The sequence below is a fragment of the Ictalurus furcatus genome, chromosome 14, assembly GCF_023375685.1.
Source record: "Ictalurus furcatus strain D&B chromosome 14, Billie_1.0, whole genome shotgun sequence".
Taxonomy (NCBI): Eukaryota; Metazoa; Chordata; class Actinopteri; order Siluriformes; family Ictaluridae; genus Ictalurus; species Ictalurus furcatus.
Window position 1 is genome coordinate 9,048,251 of NC_071268.1, and position 22,452 is coordinate 9,070,702.

Here is a 22,452-nt window from a genome sequence, read left to right on the forward strand (position 1 = left end):
AAACGTACAACGTTACATAACACCTTCTGTAATCAGCGAGTTGGCATGCGCTAGAGAACAGAAAACCATTACAATTGCCCTAATACGCCGAGGAAAAGAAAGCAGGGCAAATAAACGTCCAAAGAGTTGCAGCTTTCCAGTACCGGAGCCGGAAAGTAGGAAACGCTACTCATCTGCATAAACAGCTCGGAGGATTCTCAGAGTCGTGTCGCGCTCTTGGTTCTTCTTTTTTATTTAAAAATAGTAAGTTATTCAAACATTTACAGAGTATCGGAAGAAAAAAACAAACAAACAAACAAACAAAAACGCCGTCAGCAGCCTATACAGAAGGAAAGAAAGAAATATATTTGTCTCTTTTTCTTTCGGAAAAAAAAAAAAAAAAAAAGGATGGAAAGAAAATAAAAGAAAGTTGATGTAGATCACTTTGTCCGGAGTTCCGTCTGCTTCTGTTTCGATAATCACTCGGCAGGTCAGTGCTGTTTTATCTCGGTGGCTCACACCGGCCCTTCCATATGGTAGCAACACACACACACACACACACACACACACACATTAACATACACACATACAGTCAAACGAACAAGTCTGTGCTCGAACACTGCAGAAGGTACACACACCAGAGCCCAGGACTCCACACTTCCTGTCTGAACTGAATGAAGGTGTCTGAGGCTCGGTGAGCCGACGTCGGCTAGGATCGGAAGCACTCACGCCTCTCGGTGAGCCTTTTTTCAACAACAAAAAAGAAGTAAAAATTGCCCTGGCTGTGTTAGTCTTTGGGGTTTAACGCTCGGTGGCATGACTCTATGCCGTCTTGATGCCTTCGAATCCGCAGAACTTCCAGCGCTTCTCCAGACTGGCACCCACGCCCGTCAGCTCCTGCTTAAAGGTGTAGGGCAGTCGGCCCAGCAGCGTCTCAACCTCCGTCGTGCTGATCTGGGGTTAAAAACAACGACAACAACAACAACAATATACTCAGTGCTTAGTTGGAGCCATACAGTATTAAAGCATTAAAGATTTTTCAACCTAATCTCTAGCCACAGTGTCTATAGAGTATGTGAGAGTACCTTCTATTTTTTTTAGTACTGAGTAAAGAACAGAAAGGCGCTTATAATACAGATCTAGCTCCAAGCCGATATGATAATATCTCTGTATATTAAGCCGATATTATAACATCACTGTATAATAAGCTGATAGAGAGAATGAGAGAGTGAGAGAGAGAATGAGATAGAGAGCGTGAGAGAGAGAATGAGAGAGTGAGAGAGAGAGAGCGTGAGAGAGTGAGAAAGAGAATGAGAGAGTGAGAGAGAGAGTGAGAGAGAGGGAGAGAGAGAGTGACAGAGAATGAGAGAGAGAATGAGAGAGTGAGCGAGAGGGAGAGAGAGAGTGACAGAGAATGAGAGAGTGAGAGAGTGACAGAGTGAGTGAGAGAGAGAGTGTGAGAGTGTGGGAGTGAGAGAGAGAATGAGAGATTGAGAGAGCGTGAGAGAGTTTGAGAGTGAGAGAGAGAATGAGAGAGAGTGAGAGAGTGTGAGTGAATGAGAGAGTGAGAGTGTGAGAGTGAGAGAGAGAGAATGAGAGAGAGAGTGAAAGTGAGAGAGAGTGAGAGAGTGTGAGTGAATGAGAGAGTGTGAGTGAATGAGAGAGTGAGAGTGAATGAGAGAGTGAGAGAGAGTGTGTGAGAGTGAGAGAGAGAATGAAAGAGTGAGAGGGAGTGTGAGAATGAGAGAGAGAGTGAAAGTGAGAGACAGTGAGAGAGAATGAGAGAGTGAGAGAGTGTGAGTGAATGAGAGAGTGTGAGTGAATGAGAGAGTGAGAGTGAATGAGAGAGTGAGAGAGAGTGTGTGAGAGTGAGAGAGAGAATGAAAGAGTGAGAGAGAGTGTGAGAATGAGAGAGAGAGTGAAAGTGAGAGACAGTGAGAGAGAATGAGAGAGTGAGAGAATGAGAGTATGAGAGTGAGAGAATGAGAGAGAGGAGAGTGTGAGAGAGAATGAGAGAGAGAGAGAGTGAGAGAGAGAATGAGAAAGAGGAGAGTGAGAGAGAGAATGAGAGAATGAGAGAGAGAGAGAGAGTGAGAGAGAGAATGAGGGAGAGAGAATGAGAGAGAGAAATTGAGAGAGAGAATGAGAGAGAGAGAATGAGAGAGAGAGAGAGAGAGAGTGAGAGAGAGAATGAGAGAGTGAGAATGAGAGAGAGAGAGAAATTGAGAGAGAATGAGAGAGAGAGAATGAGAGAGAGAGAGAGAGTGAGAGAGAGAATGAGAGAGTGAGAATGAGAGAGAGAGAGAAATTGAGAGAGAATGAGAGAGAGAGAATGAGAGAGAGAGAGAGAGTGAGAGAGAGAATGAGAGAGTGAGAGAGAGGATGAGAGAGAGAGAAATTGAGAGAGAGAATGAGAGAGAGAGAGAGAGGATGAGAGAGAGAGAAGGTGAGAGAGAGAATGAGAGAGAGAGAATGAGAGAGAGAGAGAGAGAAGGTGAGAGGGTGAAGAAGGAGAAGAGAGCAGTAATACCAGGCAGAGTGATATTATACACTGTAATGCTTTATGCTTCCATTACAATAAGCAGGACAGCTATTTATACACCAAGACTGAAAATGGACAAGAACAGAAAAGAGACAAAGGCAGAAAAATCATATGTAATTATGTGTGTGAGTGAGTGAGTGAGTGAGTGTGAGTGAGTGTGAGTGTGTGTGTGTGTGTGTGTGTGTGTGAGTGAGTGAGTGTGTGTGTGGCACAGCGTGATTGCTCTGCCCACTCCAGGAGCTCCATATGTCTAGTGGGTCGCTTATTTACGCGGCAGAGCATTAGGATGGGGGGGGGGAGCAGCAATAAACAATTCCCTCTGTGAAGAGTGTGTGTAGGCGAGTGTGAAGCGGGTATATAGTCTGTACTCCGCACACTTGGAGTTCTGCAAAGGTGTTTGAATATAATATGACTGAGGTGCTGAGTGGAGAGGCATCTTATTGGTTCCTGAAGTGGCTATCTCATTGGCTTAAACTCAGATCTCCTGCTTCTCACTGCCTCTTAGTCATCTCTCAGACGCCACTGCAATCAGCATGCTCGCTCAACACAGGCACTATACGAGTCAGAAACTAAACTCTGAAGGAGATTCGGTCATTTCAGTGGTACACTGCGTGCGCTGGGGGTTAAAGCCCCCTCGACATGTCGGCCGGACCTGTTCAAATAATCCGTCAGGTTTTGGTTGATGACCAACGCTCCATTATTTAGATTTGCTTTATTATTCAAAATAAAGCCTCACAGCTATGATTTTAATCATCACTGACAACAGCCATGTTTAGCATGTAGAAGTTTCAGGTGACTATATTACCGTCTAATACCTGGCATATGGACCTGTGATCTGATACTATGAACTATGAGCTCGAGATGCTCAGACAGTCGATTCAGTAGAGCGTTCTGCGCTTTTAAGTAGCTCTCTGAATCATTTGAACATATTTTGACACATCACTGGGTTACCATCCTAAACACCAAATATTTATCATCAGACTCCAGCACCAGTCAGCCGTTAAAACACTTTATTCAGCGCAGGAGCGGTTTAAAGAGAAAATGATGCAACTTGTAGGGGTGTAAACAAGACACGATAGGATTTGGATTCCTAACTGTACGATACGAACTGATGTAGCAGCCTCCGACTGATCTGTGACCAGCTTTGTTCAGGATCTGGGCTAAGCCTACTGTTAAATCATGAATGACGATGACGGGAAGGACAATTTTAATTAGAGACGCACCGACGTATCGGCCGATGAAGGCTATTTTTCGGCCACGATAGTTTAAAAACATCCGATGACCAGGGCCGATTATATCCCGTCAATCAAAAGAGGGCGGGAAAACACATGGATTTCGTTCTGTGTGTAAAGATGATGTCTCTCGTGTGGAATGATGATAAAACTGCAGTTTGTAATCTCTGTAATCTCTGCAAAGCTAAAATTATACACCGGACGCTGCAGCAGTGAAGCGGGAGTTTCAGCGTCGAGTCTCATTTATTTTTCGCCGCTCTGCTCACGCTGAATTAAAGCGCCAGTACACCGTTGAAAGATTTAAATGAACATGACAAAAAAAAGTATATATTGCACAGAAAAATATATTCGTAGAGTAGTATATTTCATATCCAGTTAATGTTAATATATAAAAAAGTGTATATTATATATTAGCCGTTTGATGTTAATGATGAAGTAGAAATTCTTTTGTCTGTGCTGAGTGAATGTGAGACTATCAGGAGGATCTTTACAATTCAGTCAATGAATTCTGTTAATATGAATTAATAACATTCGATAAGTTAATAATCTCACTTTAATCTTCAGAATTGAGTTCATGTGTTAATAATGTTTAGAGTAATGTGCTTTGTGTTGATGAGAGCAGTTACTGTGAAACAGCTTGTTGAAACGGAGAGAATAAAGGTTTTATTTGCATTTCTTTCAGAATTGTGGAATTAATTATCATTCATTTAGAAGAAGGTATAAAAGGCAGAACTATCGGTATCGGTATCGGTATCGGCCGATATCACTCTGAATAATCGGTCATCGGTATCGGCTGAGAAATTTAGTATCGGCGCATCTCTAATTTTAAGCATCATAGTTGTGGTAAAATCAACTTGCTAGCCTATTTAAACACCAGTTTAAAAATATGAATGGTGTTTTTTTTTTTTACGCACCAGTTGTCCGTCCTTTTTCGATAATAATCGATTGATAATCAGTAGCAATTCGTGTATGATTGCTACCTTTTAAATCGATGCGTTGATCCAAATCATCCATTTGTTTTAGCCCGAGTGCCTCACGATCAAAAGAAGAGAAAAAGCCACCAGTTGGTGCTGGTTGCAGTACCTTGGTGTCCAGACGCTGTAAGTAGGAGCAGATGTACTCGATGCTGGCCCCGAACGGATGCACGTGGAGGAACGTTGAGATTATTCCTGCAGAAAGAAATCAACACACTGAGCTCAGAGCTAGGGATGCACAGAACATTCAGCCATAGAATACATCTGAGTGAAAATAACACAAATGATCAGGACTGGTTATGTTTTCCTTGTTCTGCCGCTGTGACTCATTCAAATGACGACAGCGCAGAGAAATTCTCCACCATGGGAGAACACAACACCTCGTTCAAGAGGCCGTGCGGCGTACTACAGAACAAGCATCTGGGTCACATCCAAACCTGGCAGAGTGAGACGCATCTTTGTGTGAAATTTGAGCCGCGGTGTCGTTTGATGTCGTGTTGTTTAGCGCTACGGCACGGAGCCGCTGCCGACAGGACGACGGTGAAAATGAAATCCACCTCATTTAAGAGATAGAAGAGACGGAAACCTCAGGTTAACGAGTGCAACAAGAGAAACAAGGCGATGATGAAATGGGAATCTGGAGGGTTTTTTTTTTTCTTTTCTCCAAGTCAATCTCCTTTCGTGTCCTACACATAAAAACAAGACCTTGTTATATATTTTTAGAATATATGCAAATATTTGAACATTTTAAGGAAACATATATTTTGACCTATGTTTAACCATATATAAATCACGTATTTGTGTATGATTATACAGTGATGTGAAAAAGTATTTCTGATTTCTTCGGTTTTTGTGCATCTCTCAAACGAAATGGGTTCAGAAATGGAAAAAAAAAAAAAAAAAAAATCTAAAGATCAGTCAAAGGCAACCTGAGTAAACACAAAATACAGTTTTTAAATGATAATCTTATTTATTGAACCAAAAAAGTTAGTCAATACCAACCGGGCCTGTGTGAAAATGTATTTGCCCCCATAGTTATTAAATCCCCGAATCTATGAGACTGCATTCATAATGGGTGTCACGAACCTCGAATCGGCACGGAAGCAGGAGCGGGCGGCAGGTGTAGAGCGTGGTATCGGGAAGTTCAAGAAACGTAGTCGTAAGACAGGCAAAGGTCAAGCGATCGGACGAACAACACAAACGGGGTCAGGCAGAGAGCGTAGTCGAAACCGGAAACAAGGGTCGAGGATCACGAGAAGACAAACTAACTAGATCGGCTTGGTAACGCAGAGAAACGAGTTGACTGAACGTATACTTCGCATTGACTCTAGGTGAATGACTTCCCTAAGTACTAGCGGTGAAAGTGTGTGTGTGTGATTGGTGCCAGGTGTGTCTGATCAGAACTCCGGGGATGGTGAGCGCATGCGTGCATGAGAAGTGAGTGTTGCATCTTGAGAATTTGAGTTCTGATCTGACTGAGCTGTGACAATGGGGTTCAGCTGGACGAGACACAAGCAGGCCTGATTACTGTAAAACCCTGTTCAATCAAATCAACACTTAACTAGAACTGTTTCAACAGCATGAAGTTGGTTAAAAGGTCTTACCCTGTAACACACTATGACAAAGCTGAAAGAAATTCCAGAAACGATGAGGGAGAAGGTGATTGAAATACATCAGTCTGGGAAGGGTTACAAAGCTATTTCTAAGGCTCTGGGACTCTAAAGAACCACAGCGAGAGCCGTTATCTCCAAATGGAAAAAAAACTCCATGGCATCCATGGAAGAGTGGTGAGGTGAAAACCACTGCTTACCCAGAAGACATTAAGGCTCGTCTGAATTTTGCCAAAACAAACCTCAAATGTGTGATCTTCAAAGCTTTTGGGAGAATGTTCTGTGGACTGATGAGTCGAAAGTGGAACTGTTTGGACGACAGGTGTCCCGTTACATCCGTCGTAAACCAAACACAGAATTCCACAAAAAGAACATCATACCTACGATCAAGCATGGTGGTGGTAGTGTGATGGTGTGGGGATGCTCTGCTGCTTCAGGACCTGGGCGACTTGCAATAATTGAGAGAAACGTGAATTCTGCTCTCTACCAGAAAATCCTAAAGGAGAATGTCCGGTCTTCAGTCCGTAAGTTGAAACTCAAGCGCAGCTGGATTACGCAGCAAGACAATAAATCCTAATCCTAGAAGTAAGTGAAAGACTGATCTCCAGTTATTGCTGCCAAAGGTAGCACCAGATTTTAAGTTTAAGGGGGCAATTAGTTTTTCACACTGGTGATAGGTCTTGGATAACTTTTTTCGCTTCAATAAACAACAATGATTAAAATCTGTACTGTATATTTACTCAGGTTGCCTTTGTTTTATATTGCCTTTCGTTTGAGGACCAAAAACTATTTAGTATGAGCTATACACAACGACAGAAGAAATCAAATACTTTTTCACAGCACTGTATAAGAATATTCATTTGACATATATGTTTAGCTTCAAATATTTGCATATCATCTTAACAGACTGACTGTCCAAATGCTTTGCTTCATGTGAATATTATTTCTAGATGTAGACGTAAACACACCCAATAAGCATTCAGGAGTCTGCAATGCATTTTTTGTCAGATTTCATATACATGATACTACAATTACACCATATAACAACAGATGGTCCATGACAACCATCTTTGGATGGGACCTTCCTTAAGAGTTGAAGGGAAATAAACATGTCACACCAAATGAGAATTTTTGATGCAGCAATCATGATTTGCATTGAAGGAGAAACGCACAGAACAGCACAGAAATCTGGTTTTCCAAGTGTTGTAATGATGGTGCAACAATCTGGCCAACAGCTGCGTTTGACTATGAGTGTAAAAGCATGTGGTTAGTATATTATAATGATGTAAACAGGGTCTGGCTTAATGGTCTGCTGCATAGACATTTCACATTCATGAAAATGATTTCACATCGCAAATCTTTGTCCTTGCAGCTTTGCCGTTCGGATTTACTGATGAGAAGATGCTGCAAATGTAAAAAGAATGGTACAAAAATCAAACTGACAAATAAAGGATAATATGCTGGTATTTGGGATTTGTGAGTTCGGTACTTGGCACAGCGCTCTATAAAATTTGGCGGATGCTGCGAGTGAAGGCAGGATTTAAGTCCGTGTGCTTGGTGCGAGAGTTATCCAGGGTAATCCATCTATCGTCATCAGAATACGTAGTGAGTTCCAGTCAGCAACTGGGATATTCGATACGCAGGAAACACCAGGAAGTACAACGAAAACATGCACGATAAAGACCGTGAGACAAAGAAACCGCAGGGTATAAAGAAACAGGGCAAAACACAGAACAGGTGCTCACACATGGGGAACAAACCAATGACATGACAGGGGCGGAGACAAGCTTAGAAATAAAACAAAGGCATATTGCAAAACATAAACAAGAACACGTGTAGGACAAAGAACAAACGCGAGTAGTGCTCGCTGTGCTTGGGACCACAACACATGCTGAGAGGCGGAGTTTTGATTTTTCAGAACACGCCATAACTCCATCAACAGATGTCTTTCATCATCTAAATCAATATCAGCTGCTCTTGTTTTTCTAGGATTGGAGGTGGCCTTGCCGAAACTGTGTCGACCCCTGCCTCTGTCTCTGTCTCTGCCTCTGCAGCTGCCAAAATGGAAAGAAGACCTTAATTGCTATTTGAATGCCTCTCCCAATAATCAGCGCTTTCCATCACTTCACCACGTTATGTTTTATGCATGCTAAAATCAGACATAACGCAAGTTCACTCCAGGAGATAAAGAACAAGCAGTGGATCTGAATCTCCACAGTCCCTGGAGTAAAGGACTAAAAAATGAGCACTTTTAAGAGATAGTACGAGGCCTAGAGAGACTGCAGCTATATAGGAGCCAGAGATTTATGCTCTATGATGGCAAGACGGCAATGATCAAGATCACTCTGGAGACGTCACACAGCAGCTGGAGGTCACAGTGTGTAGACGCAGTATGTTCAATATTCCATTCAGCACTAATGGACTGTAGAGGTGGTCTATAATGTATAAATTTACTCGTTACAGCATGCTTTCACCGACAGTTACAAACCCATTGATCCGCAGTCACAAACTTCGAGGTGGGGCTAAATGATCAGTCGCGTCACCGAGCGAAAAGCAAACCAATCTCAATAATCATTTGCCGCTCTTTTGGTTTTTCTGTTCCACCAACATCAGAAACGAGCGTGACGAAAGGGCTAAAAATTAGTGAATTAATCAGCCTCCAAAATATGAAATATATTCACCGTTTGAACGAATTTCGGAGAACTTGTACCTTAAACTGTGAGCAGCAATTTGTCTGAATCCCAAATTGCTTCCTATTAGTCATAAAGTGTTACATAGGGTGCAGGAGCCATTATTTCATATGGCATGTTGTGCACTAATATAGGCAGTAGGGAGCTATCTAGGATTCAACACTGGCTTTGACTAGGGACCCTGCAATCCCAGATCAATTAGGTAAAACTTCCCAATGTGACAGCAACAACGTCAACGATTTAGCTCCAGTTAAAGTTAGACGAACAAACTAAACTTTGGTTTAAACGAGAGCCTTCTAAAGGAATCTAATACAGCACAAGCAATGCAGGACAACAATAATCTATAATAACAAAGGAACAAAAAGTGATAATAACATACTGGAGAACTGTATAAAATCAACAAACAATATAATATACGATCCCTAAACAAATGCATTCATGATCGCAGTCACCTACGTACCAGAAAAGCTACATTACATAACAGCCTACATCCGGCAGATTCAGATTCTTTTCTGGCGAGATCCTACGTGCATGTCTAGCTTACAGATCACCATTCAAAGCTCCATGTTACCTATCAGGGCAAACATGATAAGGATCTACAGTGACATAAAGCAGCAGATGATCAGTTTACCTCACTGTTGTGGGAACTGGTGAAGGGGTTACACTGGACACACTCCCTCAGTGATGGGCATCTACGCTCTCTCAAGAATAAGCTGATTTCATCAGCGCATTGGAGGTAAAGCACAAGTGCACTGGATGTGTTTCAAACCGTATAAACTTTTGGCAGAGTTATCAGGGACAAAACTGACCTTGGCACAAAGCACCACATCTGAGAACACCATCATTACCCAGAGTGAATCATATATTATACATACATACATACATACATACATATATACATATATATTCGCAATATTATGGATTATTTTGTGTAGATTCTCGAAATATACCGTAATTTCCGGACTATAAGCCGCTACTTTTTTCACACGCTTTGAACACTGCGGCGGCCGGCTGGCTGACCGCGATCGATCTGGCTGTCGAAGAAGGAAATAGCATGCGAAGAGCAACTTTTGCTCAAGTCTGCCAGTGTCAAAAAATCTACTATCACCAACGGGTTTCGAAAGGCTGGACTGCTGCGTGATGAAGAGGACAGCACGAGCTCAAGGGCGAATTTGCCTCGAGACGTAAGTGACATTGAGAGCGACAACGAAAGAGAGACTGAGGAAGTGTGTGACGAAGTACCGGTAATTCTGAGGCCGTTCAATTCTGACACTGAAGAAGACTACTTTAGTGGTTTTAGTGCGCAGGAAGAAGATGAAGATAGCGATCAATGACTTTTCCTGGTAGGCAACTGTATTTTTTATTTTTTTTAACCAGCCGTGTTACAGGCACTGTTCGGAAAAAAGCATTTACGGTACGAATTTAATTAAAAGTTAAAAAAAATCTTTGTGTAACATCTTTCTGTGTAAATATCTCATGTTACAACGTGGACACCTGCGGCTTATAGACAAGTGCGGCCTATATATGTACAAAATTTTTTTTCTTTTTAAAATTAGTGGGTGCGGCTTATATTCAGGTGCGCTCAATAGTCCGAAAATTACGGTAATCCCAATTGAAGTCATTTCAGATCCAGGATGTAACAGTGCAAAATGTGTAAATGTTCAATATACTTGTGCAAGGTACTATAGATACAAACCCAGAAGCTGCTTTGAAAACCTACATAAATGTTACAGAACATCATACATAAATCATATATTCATCTTACATAATTTATACGAGGCTCACAGTTACATAAACAAACCGAAGTCTCTGCCAGGAGGTGTGTTGATAGAAACAGTTTACATTTTTGTAGCCCAGTTAATCTCTTGTGCTGATTTACATGCTCCATTGCATTACTTGTACCTCGCACCTCCACAGAAAGCGAGACAAAATGATGAACCTAATATTCAATGAGGAGTAAAAGTCATCTTCTACAGTTCTTCTCCGCTTAGTATGGTTGATGGCTTTGCTACAGAAGATTTCTCTGTGAAAACCCGTACAGGATTTGATGGGTTTCTCAGCTGTTCTTTGCTCTAGAGGACCATCTTTATTCCATTTTCTAGAGGACAGGAGGGAAATAAAGAGAGCGAGTGGGGAAGGAGAGGGAGAGAATGGTGACTCCTCATGTGGAATGAGTTAAATTGGTGAACGGGAAATAGCTTTTGTGCTCCCTCATACTTACTGCAATTCATCACCAAAGAAGACGTCAGGTAAAATGAGTCTGACGGAGAGAATGAGTGGAGAAGAGGGCACTGAGAGAGACAGAGAGAGAGAGAGAGAAAGCTGAACGCTCCGTGTCCTCGTAGAGAGGATCATACAAGAACAGCCCATTAGCTCCTTAACCGGCTCATCAGCAGACAACAACGTAATGAACAACACGACGGCTCTCTCACTGTCCTCTGTCCACCTATACAAAGCCCACTTGACATCCGGGCCGTCATTTAACACTGCATTCATGAAAGCAAAAACAAAATCAAAACAAAACAGCAGACCTGATGATTGGTTTGGGCTCTAGAAGATGAGGATTGTGAGGATTATATGATAATACTTCCTGGCTGAGAGACCCCCGAAAAAACCCCCCAAAACAATTAAACACACACACTCACTGCTGGAAAAGATCCAGACAAGGGACCGAATTTCACTGTTAAAAAACATTTACAATATCTGGTAACACTTTATATTACAGCACTGATACCACTAATTGGAATAAATTACTGTAACACCCTTTTGTAAACTGGACTTTAAAGTACAGTATATTACTGTATGTGAAAATCAGCAGGTTTGTGCAGCAAAATTTAATAATTACTCAGAGGTTACAGTGCAAAAAATTTAATAACACTCTTCGCCTGCTTTGCAAGTTGAATATGAGGGCACACTGACTAATCTCTAAAATATCATCTGTAACATATCACGATCTTAGTATTATAAGGTCATATCTGGGTGAATACTACTACTACTACTACTACTATAACTACTACTACTATTACTACTATTACTATTACAACTATAACTACTACTATTATTATTACTATTATTACTACAACTACTATGACTACAACTATTACTACTATAACTACTACTACTATAACGACTACTACTACTATAACGACTACTACTATTACTATTACTATTACAACTATAACTACTACTATTACTACTATAACTACTACTATTATTATTATTACTACCACTACTATGACTACAACTATTACTACTATAACTACTACTACTATAACGACTACTACTACTACTATTACTACCACTACTATAACTACTACTACCACTACTATAACGACTACTACTACTATTACTACCACTACTATTACTACTATAACTACTACTATTATTATTTTTACTAACACTCCTATGACTACTATTACTATTACTACTATAACTACTACTACTACTACTACTATAACGACTACTACTACTACTACTATAACGACTACTACTACTACTACTATTACTACCACTACTATTACTACTATAACTACTACTATTATTATTTTTACTAACACTCCTATGACTACTATTACTATTACTACTATAACTACTACTACTACTACTACTATAACGACTACTACTACTACTACTATAACGACTACTACTACTACTACTATTACTACCACTACTATTACTACTATAACTACTACTATTATTATTTTTACTAACACTCCTATGACTACTATTACTATTACTACTATAACTACTACTACTACTACTACTATAACGACTACTACTACTACTACTATAACGACTACTACTACTACTACTATTACTACCACTACTATTACTACTATAACTACTACTATTATTATTTTTACTAACACTCCTATGACTACTATTACTATTACTACTATAACTACTACTACTACTACTACTATAACGACTACTACTACTACTACTATAACGACTACTACTACTACTACTATTACTACCACTACCACTACTATAACTACTACTACTACTACTACCACTACTATAATGACTACTATTACTACTACTATTACTACCACTACCACTACTATAACTACTATTACTACTACTACCACTACTATAACGACTACTACTACTACTACTACTATTACTACCACTACTATAACTACTACTACTACCACTACTATAACGACTACTACTACTATTACTACCACTAACACTACTATAACTACTACTACTACTACCACTACTATAACGACTACTACTACTATTACTACCACTACCACTACTATAACTACTACTACTACTACTACTACCACTACTATAACGACTACTACTACTATTACTACCACTACTATAACGACTACTACTACTACTACTATTACTACCACTACTATAACTACTACTACTACCACTACTATAACTACTACTACTACCACTACTATAACGACTACTACTACTATTACTACCACTAACACTACTATAACTACTACTACTACTACCACTACTACTACTACTACCACTAACACTACTATAACTACTACTGCTACTACCACTACTATAACGACTACTACTACTATTACTACCACTAACATTACTATAACTACTACTACTACTACCACTACTACTACTACTACCACTAACACTACTATAACTACTACTACTACTACCACTACTATAACGACTACTACTACTATTACTACCACTAACACTACTATAACTACTACTACTACTATTACTACCACTACCACTACTATAACTACTACTACTACTACTACTACCACTACTATAACGACTACTACTACTATTACTATTACTACCACTACTATTACTACTATAACTACTACTACTACTATTACCACTACTACAACTACTATAACTAATATAATTACCATTACTACTACTATAACTACTATTACTACTACCACCGCCACTATACTTACTACTACTACCAACACTACTACTACTATACCTACTACCACCACTACTATACCTACTACCACCACTACTATAACTACTACCACCACTACTATAACTACTACCACTACTACTATAACTACTACTACTACCACCACTACTATAACTACTACCACTACTACTATAACTACTACTACTACCACCACTACTATAACTACTACCACTACTACTATAACTACTACTACTACCACCACTACTATAACTACTACCACTACTACTATAACTACTACTACTACCACCACTACTATAACTACTACCACTACTACTATAACTACTACTACTACCACCACTACTATAACTACTACCACTACTACTATAACTACTACTACTACCACCACTACTATAACTACTACCACTACTACTATAACTACTACTACTACCACCACTACTATAACTACTAATACTACAAATTTGTACTTTTATAGCGCCTTTCTCAAACCCAGGGTCACTTTACAATAGCATGACGAAAAATTCTCAAGTAACACAAAAAAAAATCACAAGACAGTTAAGAAAAGGGTATGAAGGATGAAGGGATGGAAAGTATTATGCGAAAGGGGCTGGAGCTACGCATTTACAATCAGAGAGCTATAGCACTGAGTGAAGAGATGGGTTTTGAGTTGAGGACATGGAGGCCATTTTGAGTCATTACTATAAATAAATAAACAAATAAACGGGAATATGAAACATTAACTTCTTATCATTTCCTTGCTTGGGAAAGTGATCATTTTCACCGACTGGTGTATATTTGAGATGCGAGGAATAAAACACGATGTGCTGTCACTGGAAAATAATCAACAGAGGGCTCTTGTGATGCGGGTCGACACCCTGAAGTGTATCCTTTCAGAAAACAGCACAAGTCTTTCATTCATCTTGTACAGCAGCAGTTTTGCCTAACAATTTTTATTTATTAAAGATTGAAACCTCGTACTTTTTATGCGTTTAGAGTTACGCTTAATGTTCTGGAACGTCCCTGGAACAAGTTTCTGCAGCTAGAAACAGTCTCGGACCAGCCTCGCTTTTTTCTCTCCCTTGAAGTTGCTAAGACAAAATATGAATATACCAGAGCCATATCTCCCTGCAGTTCTCACCTGGATTCTCACTGAAGCTTAGCAGGGTTGAGTCTGGCCAGCACCTGGATGGGAGACCTCCTTGGGAAAACTAAGGTTGCGGGTGGAAGTGGTATTAGTGAGACCAGCAGGGTCACCCTGTGCTCACCATGTGGTCTGTGTGGGTCCTAATGCCCCAGGATAGTGACGGGGACACTATACTGTAAAAACAGCACCGTCTTTCAGATGAGACGTTAAACCGAGGTCCTGACTCTCTGTGGTCGTTAAAAATCCCAGCACACTTATCGTAAAGGAGTAGGGGTATACCCCCGGTGTCCTGGCGAAATTCGCCCATTGGCCCTTCTCTATCACGGCCCCCTAATAATCCCCATCTCTGAACTGGCTACATCACTCTCTCCTCTCCACTAATAGCTGGTGTGTGGTGGGCGTTCTGGCGCACTATCCCTGCCGTCACATCATCCAGAAAAGAAAGCTCAAATGCCTCTATCCTGAAGACTTTCAGCCTTAGCTTCACCACATTAACAATTATACACGATTCCCAAATTTGGTTTAAATCTGATTACAGTCAATGCTGCTGTTATAGAAAATTAATCAACACCTTCTGACCAATCAGAATTGAGAATTCAACAACACATACCTACGAGCAGGGCCTCCCTTTCAGATTTCACAGGACTGGGTGGACTCTTGTCTGGGACAGTCTCTTTCTCCTGACTGCAGGACACCACTGCGGACACTGCTGACTCCTGTAAACACACGCACACACACACACACACACACACACACACACACACACAGTCACAAAATGGAAATGTGCTTCAAATTCAGACAAACATTGAGAGGCAGACGTGTGTACAAATAAAGAGAGAGAGAGAGAGAGAGAGAGATATACAGACAGTATGCAAGAGAAACAGGAAGCATGAGCAATAAGTGCACTAGCACTACTCTTCACTGATGGAGTTAACTTGTGTGTGTGTGTGTCCATTTATAGTGTTCTGGGACTGTAAAAACAGACTGAGTTATGTCTCTCTCTTTGACCTGTGTATAGCACCCTTCCTCTCCACACGCCGTCCCCCTCCTCCTCTTGTTTGGAGTTGTGTCAGAGTGATTTATGCCACCACAAATAAAGTTCACCTCCGCTCCACTGCCCTCTAATGATCTGCCACGTTACTAGCCTCAGCTACGAGACCGAGCAGGGACGGCGCAACGGAGGTGCTGGCACCTTCATGAAACTCTAGCTGAGGATTGTTCTAGAAATAACCGTGATACATGATTTAATCGTCTTTATCGATTTGATGGCAGTATTATAGTGCGTAGTATAAGTTTAATAATAGTTCACACACACAGTAACACCATCCTTATGACAGAGAGCCATAGCAAAATATAGTTAACATGACACTATGTACAGCAACGGATATAATTACTGAATTTTTGTTTTATTATTATTATAATATATATATATTTTATAAATGTAGCATAACATGGTAGAAAAACATGATAGTTTAATAATTAGTGTCGTTTTTACATCCCATAATACATGTGTGTAATTTATGGCATGCTTTATTTAAATATTTAAACATATTCATTGCTAATAAAATGATTTATTTATTTTTTTTTTAAATAATGTATTAATTTGCAATTATTAATTCAATGAATCATTTTGCAACAGCACTACTGTTACATCACCTCCCCTATGTAGTGAGCATAAATAGTGATCAGGAAGTCATTTGGGATTTCCTGTGTTAAAGACACGCCTGAGATAGCACATGTTTACGTGGATCTCTGGCAGCTTACGAAAGGCAGAATCAAGCTTAATAACCCTGACAAGCAAATATTAATGTAAGCAAATAAATAAACATGATACTACACAACAAAAAGTAGTGCAAGGTTGCTAAAGTCCCAATGAAGCGCCTTGAGTGGCTCCTCCCCTTTTGAAAACAGCCAATAGCGTTTAGCTTACCTGACAGCGCGGGGTTACTGTACTTGATGGTTAGTGCCATGGATTTTTATAATGTTAGGGGGGGCGGGACAATTCAGATTGTAAAGAGCATTTGATTGGACAGAAAATCTGATGAGCAGTGCTGGATGAAGTCCTAAAAATGTGCCACTCTTTTGGAGCACGCTAGTTTATAGATAACCTAAAGGCATATTCATACTAAAAGCCACAAAACTTCAATTATGACTTCATAGGGACTAATTAATGCAGAAGAGTGCTTCCTTTATTTCCAAGGATATTATCTTAATGTATATTTAATGCAGACTATCCCTGCCTGAGTTGGTTTTTATTTCATTATGCAAATGGATTTGATAAGTGTGTTTGTCAAATAACGAACGATGCGGCGAGCATGCCGTGACAGATCAGGACCTCTGCAGTCAGCTAGTTTATTTACGGCAGTGAGACGTTTCATTTTGTTATGACAGCCTGCGATTTAAAATACAAGTGTGGGAAAAGCCAGAGAGAAGGGGAGAAGGGGGAAGGAGAGAGAAAGACTCGTAGAGAAGGCGAGAGGGACAGAGGGGAGGTGAGCGGTAACGGCTGGGATGAAAGGAAAAGTCGAGCACTTGCGTGAAGCAGGGTTGGAGAGCTGCTTCTGTCACTTACGTTGGCATGACTTGTGTTTTCATCGCTGCCTCTGTCCTCCCACTCCGGCCTCTCCGACTACAGGCAATTAAAGGCAATTAAAAACAAACAAGGAGAGGTGTTAGAGAACGATGCCAGAGAGAGAGAGAGTGTGTAATGGATAGTGAGAGTCTCAATGCCTCTAGAGGATCTCAATCTAAGATAATTATACTACAGCGCTGTTGAATTTTCAAAATCTGATTGGTCAGAAATGGTTCATTCTTTTTCTACAACAGCGGCTCTGACGGAACTGACGGCTAATTAAAGTCCCATGTTTCGTATTATATTAACGAGCTCGTTCTCACGCATTAGTGTCACTCACAGGGACGTGCATGGTGGACGATCTACATAATGTAAGTCGGGTAATATCTATAGTTATTAATATCTGTAGTGGAGTAATAACTGTAGTAATAACGTTTAACGGAGAGAACCGTGGAATCGCTGATGCGCTGAAGCGTTCTAGATGGAGACTGGATATTTCACATTTATGGAAGGAGTCTCCAGTGTCGGCGCTGTAGTACGAGAGGAATAAAACACTGGAATCTCGCCGTTCCTGGAAAAAACACCCTTTGAGGTGGGAACAGTAACTCACTCAATGCTCTGCTTTGACAATGTCGGTGTTATTCTCCTATAAAAGCACATCCAGATCCTGGGAAACTCCAGGAACAAAGTGATGACCCGCCACTCACAGGAATTTAGCTTCTCGGGATACACGTGCGAGAAAAAAAAAACGTGTGAAAGGGCATGATTTTGGATTTTCTGAGCCACTGTTTGAATGGAGGTCTGTGAAATAGTCCTTAACGCCTAGAGCAGAAGGACGAATGTGGAAGTGTTTAAGTTTTAAGACGTCTCGCTGTTTCATTCCTTGTGTAACTCCTTACGTGGTGTGATATCACTGGCGGGCACGGTGGAACGGCTTCGATCCTGAACTCAGGTTACAGCCTGAGTGCAGTTTCACATGTTCTCTCGGAGTTTCCTCTGGGTTCTCTGGTTTCCTACCACCTCCCAAAAACCTATGCAGAAGCCATTCTAATTGTCCTAAGTGCTGAATGAGTGTGTGAAGGAGTGTGATACCCTGTGATGGACTGCGTTGCACTCGCACTATTCCCAGGATAAGGACAAATCAGTAATTGAAGATGAACGAACGGATGAAAGTGTCAGGCCAGATGGCCAGAATCACATCGCTATATTCACTATATTATTACTGATTATTGACGGTGTTGGGTACGTTACTCAAAAAAAAAAAGTCGTCCACTACAGATTAATTACTACTTTAAAATTGTAATCGGATTACGTTGCTGATTACCGCGTGTAAAAAGTAATCGGATTACTAAAGACGTTACTTTCACGTCACTTTCAAACCCACACAAATACACTACAAAGTGAAACCCGGAGTTCTGTCAGTAATTTTACCGAGCGTTCTCCGGTGATTCATTAATGCATGCTCATTACTCATTAACTGACGCAGACGCCACGCCACAGGCCTTATCTGGACTGTTAATCATCCCGGGCTGAGCCCAGATTCTTCTCCGTGCGTTTTTCCCAGCTCAGCTAGTAGCCTAAGTTTTATTTTACGGACGCTGAGGTAACTTAGCGGTCAACGTATGACACTGTAGGACTAGCAGACGGATAAAATAGAAAACTTTTCTATCTAGGTTAGTTTGGTGTCGCTAGCCAAGGGGAGGAACAACTAAGCTCTCGTTGTATGGGCTACAAAGTACATTATCTTTCCTTTCGCTCTGCTCAGATCACGTTCACGTAAACTGGAACTCGTATAGACTTTTACACACCTTGTTTTCCTGCTCGGCATCAGGGGACGTTACCGTTTCAGTTTCTTTACTGGTTTAAAAAAATAAATCGCCGTACATCCATTCCCCCTCACACTCGCTGCGAGCTAGCGTTTGGCAGAATTGAGAGACTGTCAGCCAATAAGACACGAGTATTTCCATGTATTTTCCTGTAAACCCTGTCTGATTGGTCTCGCCTGCGTTCACTGAAGAATTACAGTAAAATCACAAAACCGCCGGATTCTTTAACTGACGTTCAGTTACGTAGAGACAAACCGCACCAAGTGGAGAATTATTCGCGGCTGAAGAAAAAATCTTCAGGGCTACAGCCCTGAATCTGAATGCCCAGTCCGGGTTACGCCTCTGGACGGCGCGCAAGACCCGATTTATTTAAAAAAAACGCATTTGACTTAATACTGTTTTCTTAACAATATATTTGTAACGTAATTGTATTGACATCAGTAACCGTAATCAAATGACATACATTTAAAATGTAATGCGATACATCAGAAAAAGTCATTTGAATATACCCAATAGAATTCATACCCAACTCTGATTATTGATCAGTTCGGCTGGTGAACATGAAGAGTGGCAGAAACGAGCAGCAGAGTGAAATAAACATATATATATATATATGTGTGTGTAAATGAACAGCTCATATTATCACGGAGCTACAGGAAAAACAAGCATTAAATTGATTTCCTCTGGCTCCATTAACGAGCCGGATTCATCTGGGTTTTAAGTGTGCGCAGCGTTTCCTCTCCCACTCAGCACCTGCCACTGCTTCTCAGCCCAAACTCATCTGATCAGATGCATCGCTGTTACAACAGCTCCGAACCTTTCCGTCACAATCCCCGCGCCGCTTTATCTGCCATCAGCCAGCCAGGAGGTTAAAAACTGATTAGTCTGAGCGACGTGAGAAATCAGAGCTTAACGCAAAACCACACGGCTTCACGCCGCTAAAGACACAGATTCCAGCAAACCTGTCGCGACACGATAACAAGCCACAAGCGCAATTCTGACGTTAGCTTCAGCGATATTCGAGTGGCCGTTCGGTTCGATATCTCGCTTGACCCGTGGACCTCGCTCGATAAACACTGTCCCATCATCGGCGTGTCCCTGATGAGAGCGGTGTGTGTGTGTGTGTGTGTGTGTGTGTGGAACCCGAGCTAATTGAAAGTGTCTGGCAGTGAATGATGGTGCTGTGTGAGCGCTGTGTGCTGCAGAGGTGTCATTTGTTCTCATTAATGCACCGACACCAAACCTTGGTGCTTCCTCAGAACCTATTAGAGCTCCAGAGGGGTCACAGGGGCATCTGGTTGCTCGCTCACCTCCGAATCAGAGAGGAATTAGTACGTTTTGTCTCCGGGTTTTAAGCGGTCGGAAAACCAGCCAACCAAATAAATACACGTACAGAGTAGCTGAGGAACGTTCCGGAAAGAGCAGGCTCTTTCACAAACCAACGTGGTTTTCAATCCGAGCAGCCAGATGTGAGTTCGAAAGCTAAGTCACGAAACATCTTCCACAGCTTTGTTCATTAGGACGGTCTTGTGCTATTTGTTTAATATCTGATGAGTCAAGACTCATTAATGAACAATGACAGCCTTCATTTTCTCATAATTACCTAAACACACACACACACACACACACATTAAAGAACGGAGAGGTTTTCACTGCAGTTTCACAGCTTCTCCCCGAAGCCGTGTGTGTGACAGAGAAAGGTGTGTCATATACTCTGTCCGCGTGTGTGTGTGCGTGTGTGTGCGTGTTACTCACAGGCAGGGTGTGTGATGCTGGGAAGGCTTGAATTCTTTCTTTAAGGCTTTGGATTTGACTCTCCAGCTGCTGCTTATCCTCTGCGCTTTTCTCCAGCTCCATCTCTCTCTGTTTCAGATCATCACGGATCTTCAGCAGTTGCTGCAGAAACCAGAAAATATGCGACATTTTACACACACACACACACACGCACGCGCACGCACACACCGCATGTCATGAACCCCAACAACCGACACAAACAAATCTGCTTCATAATTATTCAATATCTCTTTAACTGGGTCATGAAACACAAGACGTTCAGCACTGCACAAACCCGCTGGTGAGATAAGGATATGCTCTGTATCTACAATGTTGGTTTATTTCAACTCGCGCTTTGGAGTTATTTACAACGCCGGAACGAGACTGCATTACAGACGCCGAGTTTCACATGCTCTCCCTGCATACGTGCGAGTTTACACCTACAACATCCTAATTGATATCTTCTATTCATACGTGATTACGAATCGATTCCTGTTTATATTACAACTCACCGTAACAGGATTTTTGACTGAAAGGATTTGTCGTATTTTGAGTTGTACGAGTTTCCACATTAAAGGGTACGGTCGGTGTCTCATAGTCTCGAAGGTTTTCAGATTTTGCCAGTTGTGTAACGATGCAATATCTGCTCAGAGTTAACGCTCTCATCTCTGTGGCACGTCCGGATCTGTAAACTGCATATTAAAACAAATGAATGTGGACCCCTGACATCTAACCAATCAGAGCAAAGTGACATCTCTACTGAGCTGTCAATCACATGCCTATTGATAAAAAACAAACAAACAAACAAACAAAACAACCATACGCCTGTTTCCGGTACAGTAGGGACATGCAAGGTTTCTTTTCAAGGAACATTTTTGGGGCCGTAACCATATCTGTAGCTTATATACAGTCCTGTGTGGACACTTCTGGGAAGGTTCACTACTGTGCAGAGTTTTGGAGATAACGGCTCTCACTGTGGGGTTTTTTTTTTTTTTTTTTCTTTTTTTTTAAGAGTCCCAGAGCCTTTGAAATAGCTTTGCAACCCTTCCCAGACTGATGTATTTCAATCACCTTCTTCCTCATCATTTCTGGAATTTCTTTCACCTTCGCCATAGCGTGTTACTGGGTAAGACCTTTTAACCAACTTCATGCTGTTGAAAAAGTGTTGATTTGATTGAACAGGGTTTGCAGTAATCAGGTCTGGTTG

The 22,452-nt window shown here is 41.1% G+C and overlaps 1 protein-coding gene across 8 annotated transcripts in view; it reads right to left on the reverse strand.

Annotated features, from left to right (window-relative positions):
- Positions 1–214: 214 nt before the first annotated feature.
- Positions 215–22,452, reverse strand: part of enox2 (ecto-NOX disulfide-thiol exchanger 2) — a 296,308-nt gene continuing 274,070 nt past the window's right edge. For all 8 annotated transcript variants that reach the window (XM_053641146.1, XM_053641143.1, XM_053641145.1 and 5 more), the window contains 5 exons: positions 21,228–21,368; positions 17,647–17,703; positions 15,685–15,790; positions 4,837–4,922; positions 215–933 (listed from right to left, as the gene is read on the reverse strand). In XM_053641146.1, the coding sequence (XP_053497121.1) occupies positions 802–933; positions 4,837–4,922; positions 15,685–15,790; positions 17,647–17,703; positions 21,228–21,368 (522 nt within the window). In that variant the 3' untranslated portion in view covers positions 215–801. The remainder of the gene's footprint in view (positions 934–4,836; positions 4,923–15,684; positions 15,791–17,646; positions 17,704–21,227; positions 21,369–22,452) is intronic.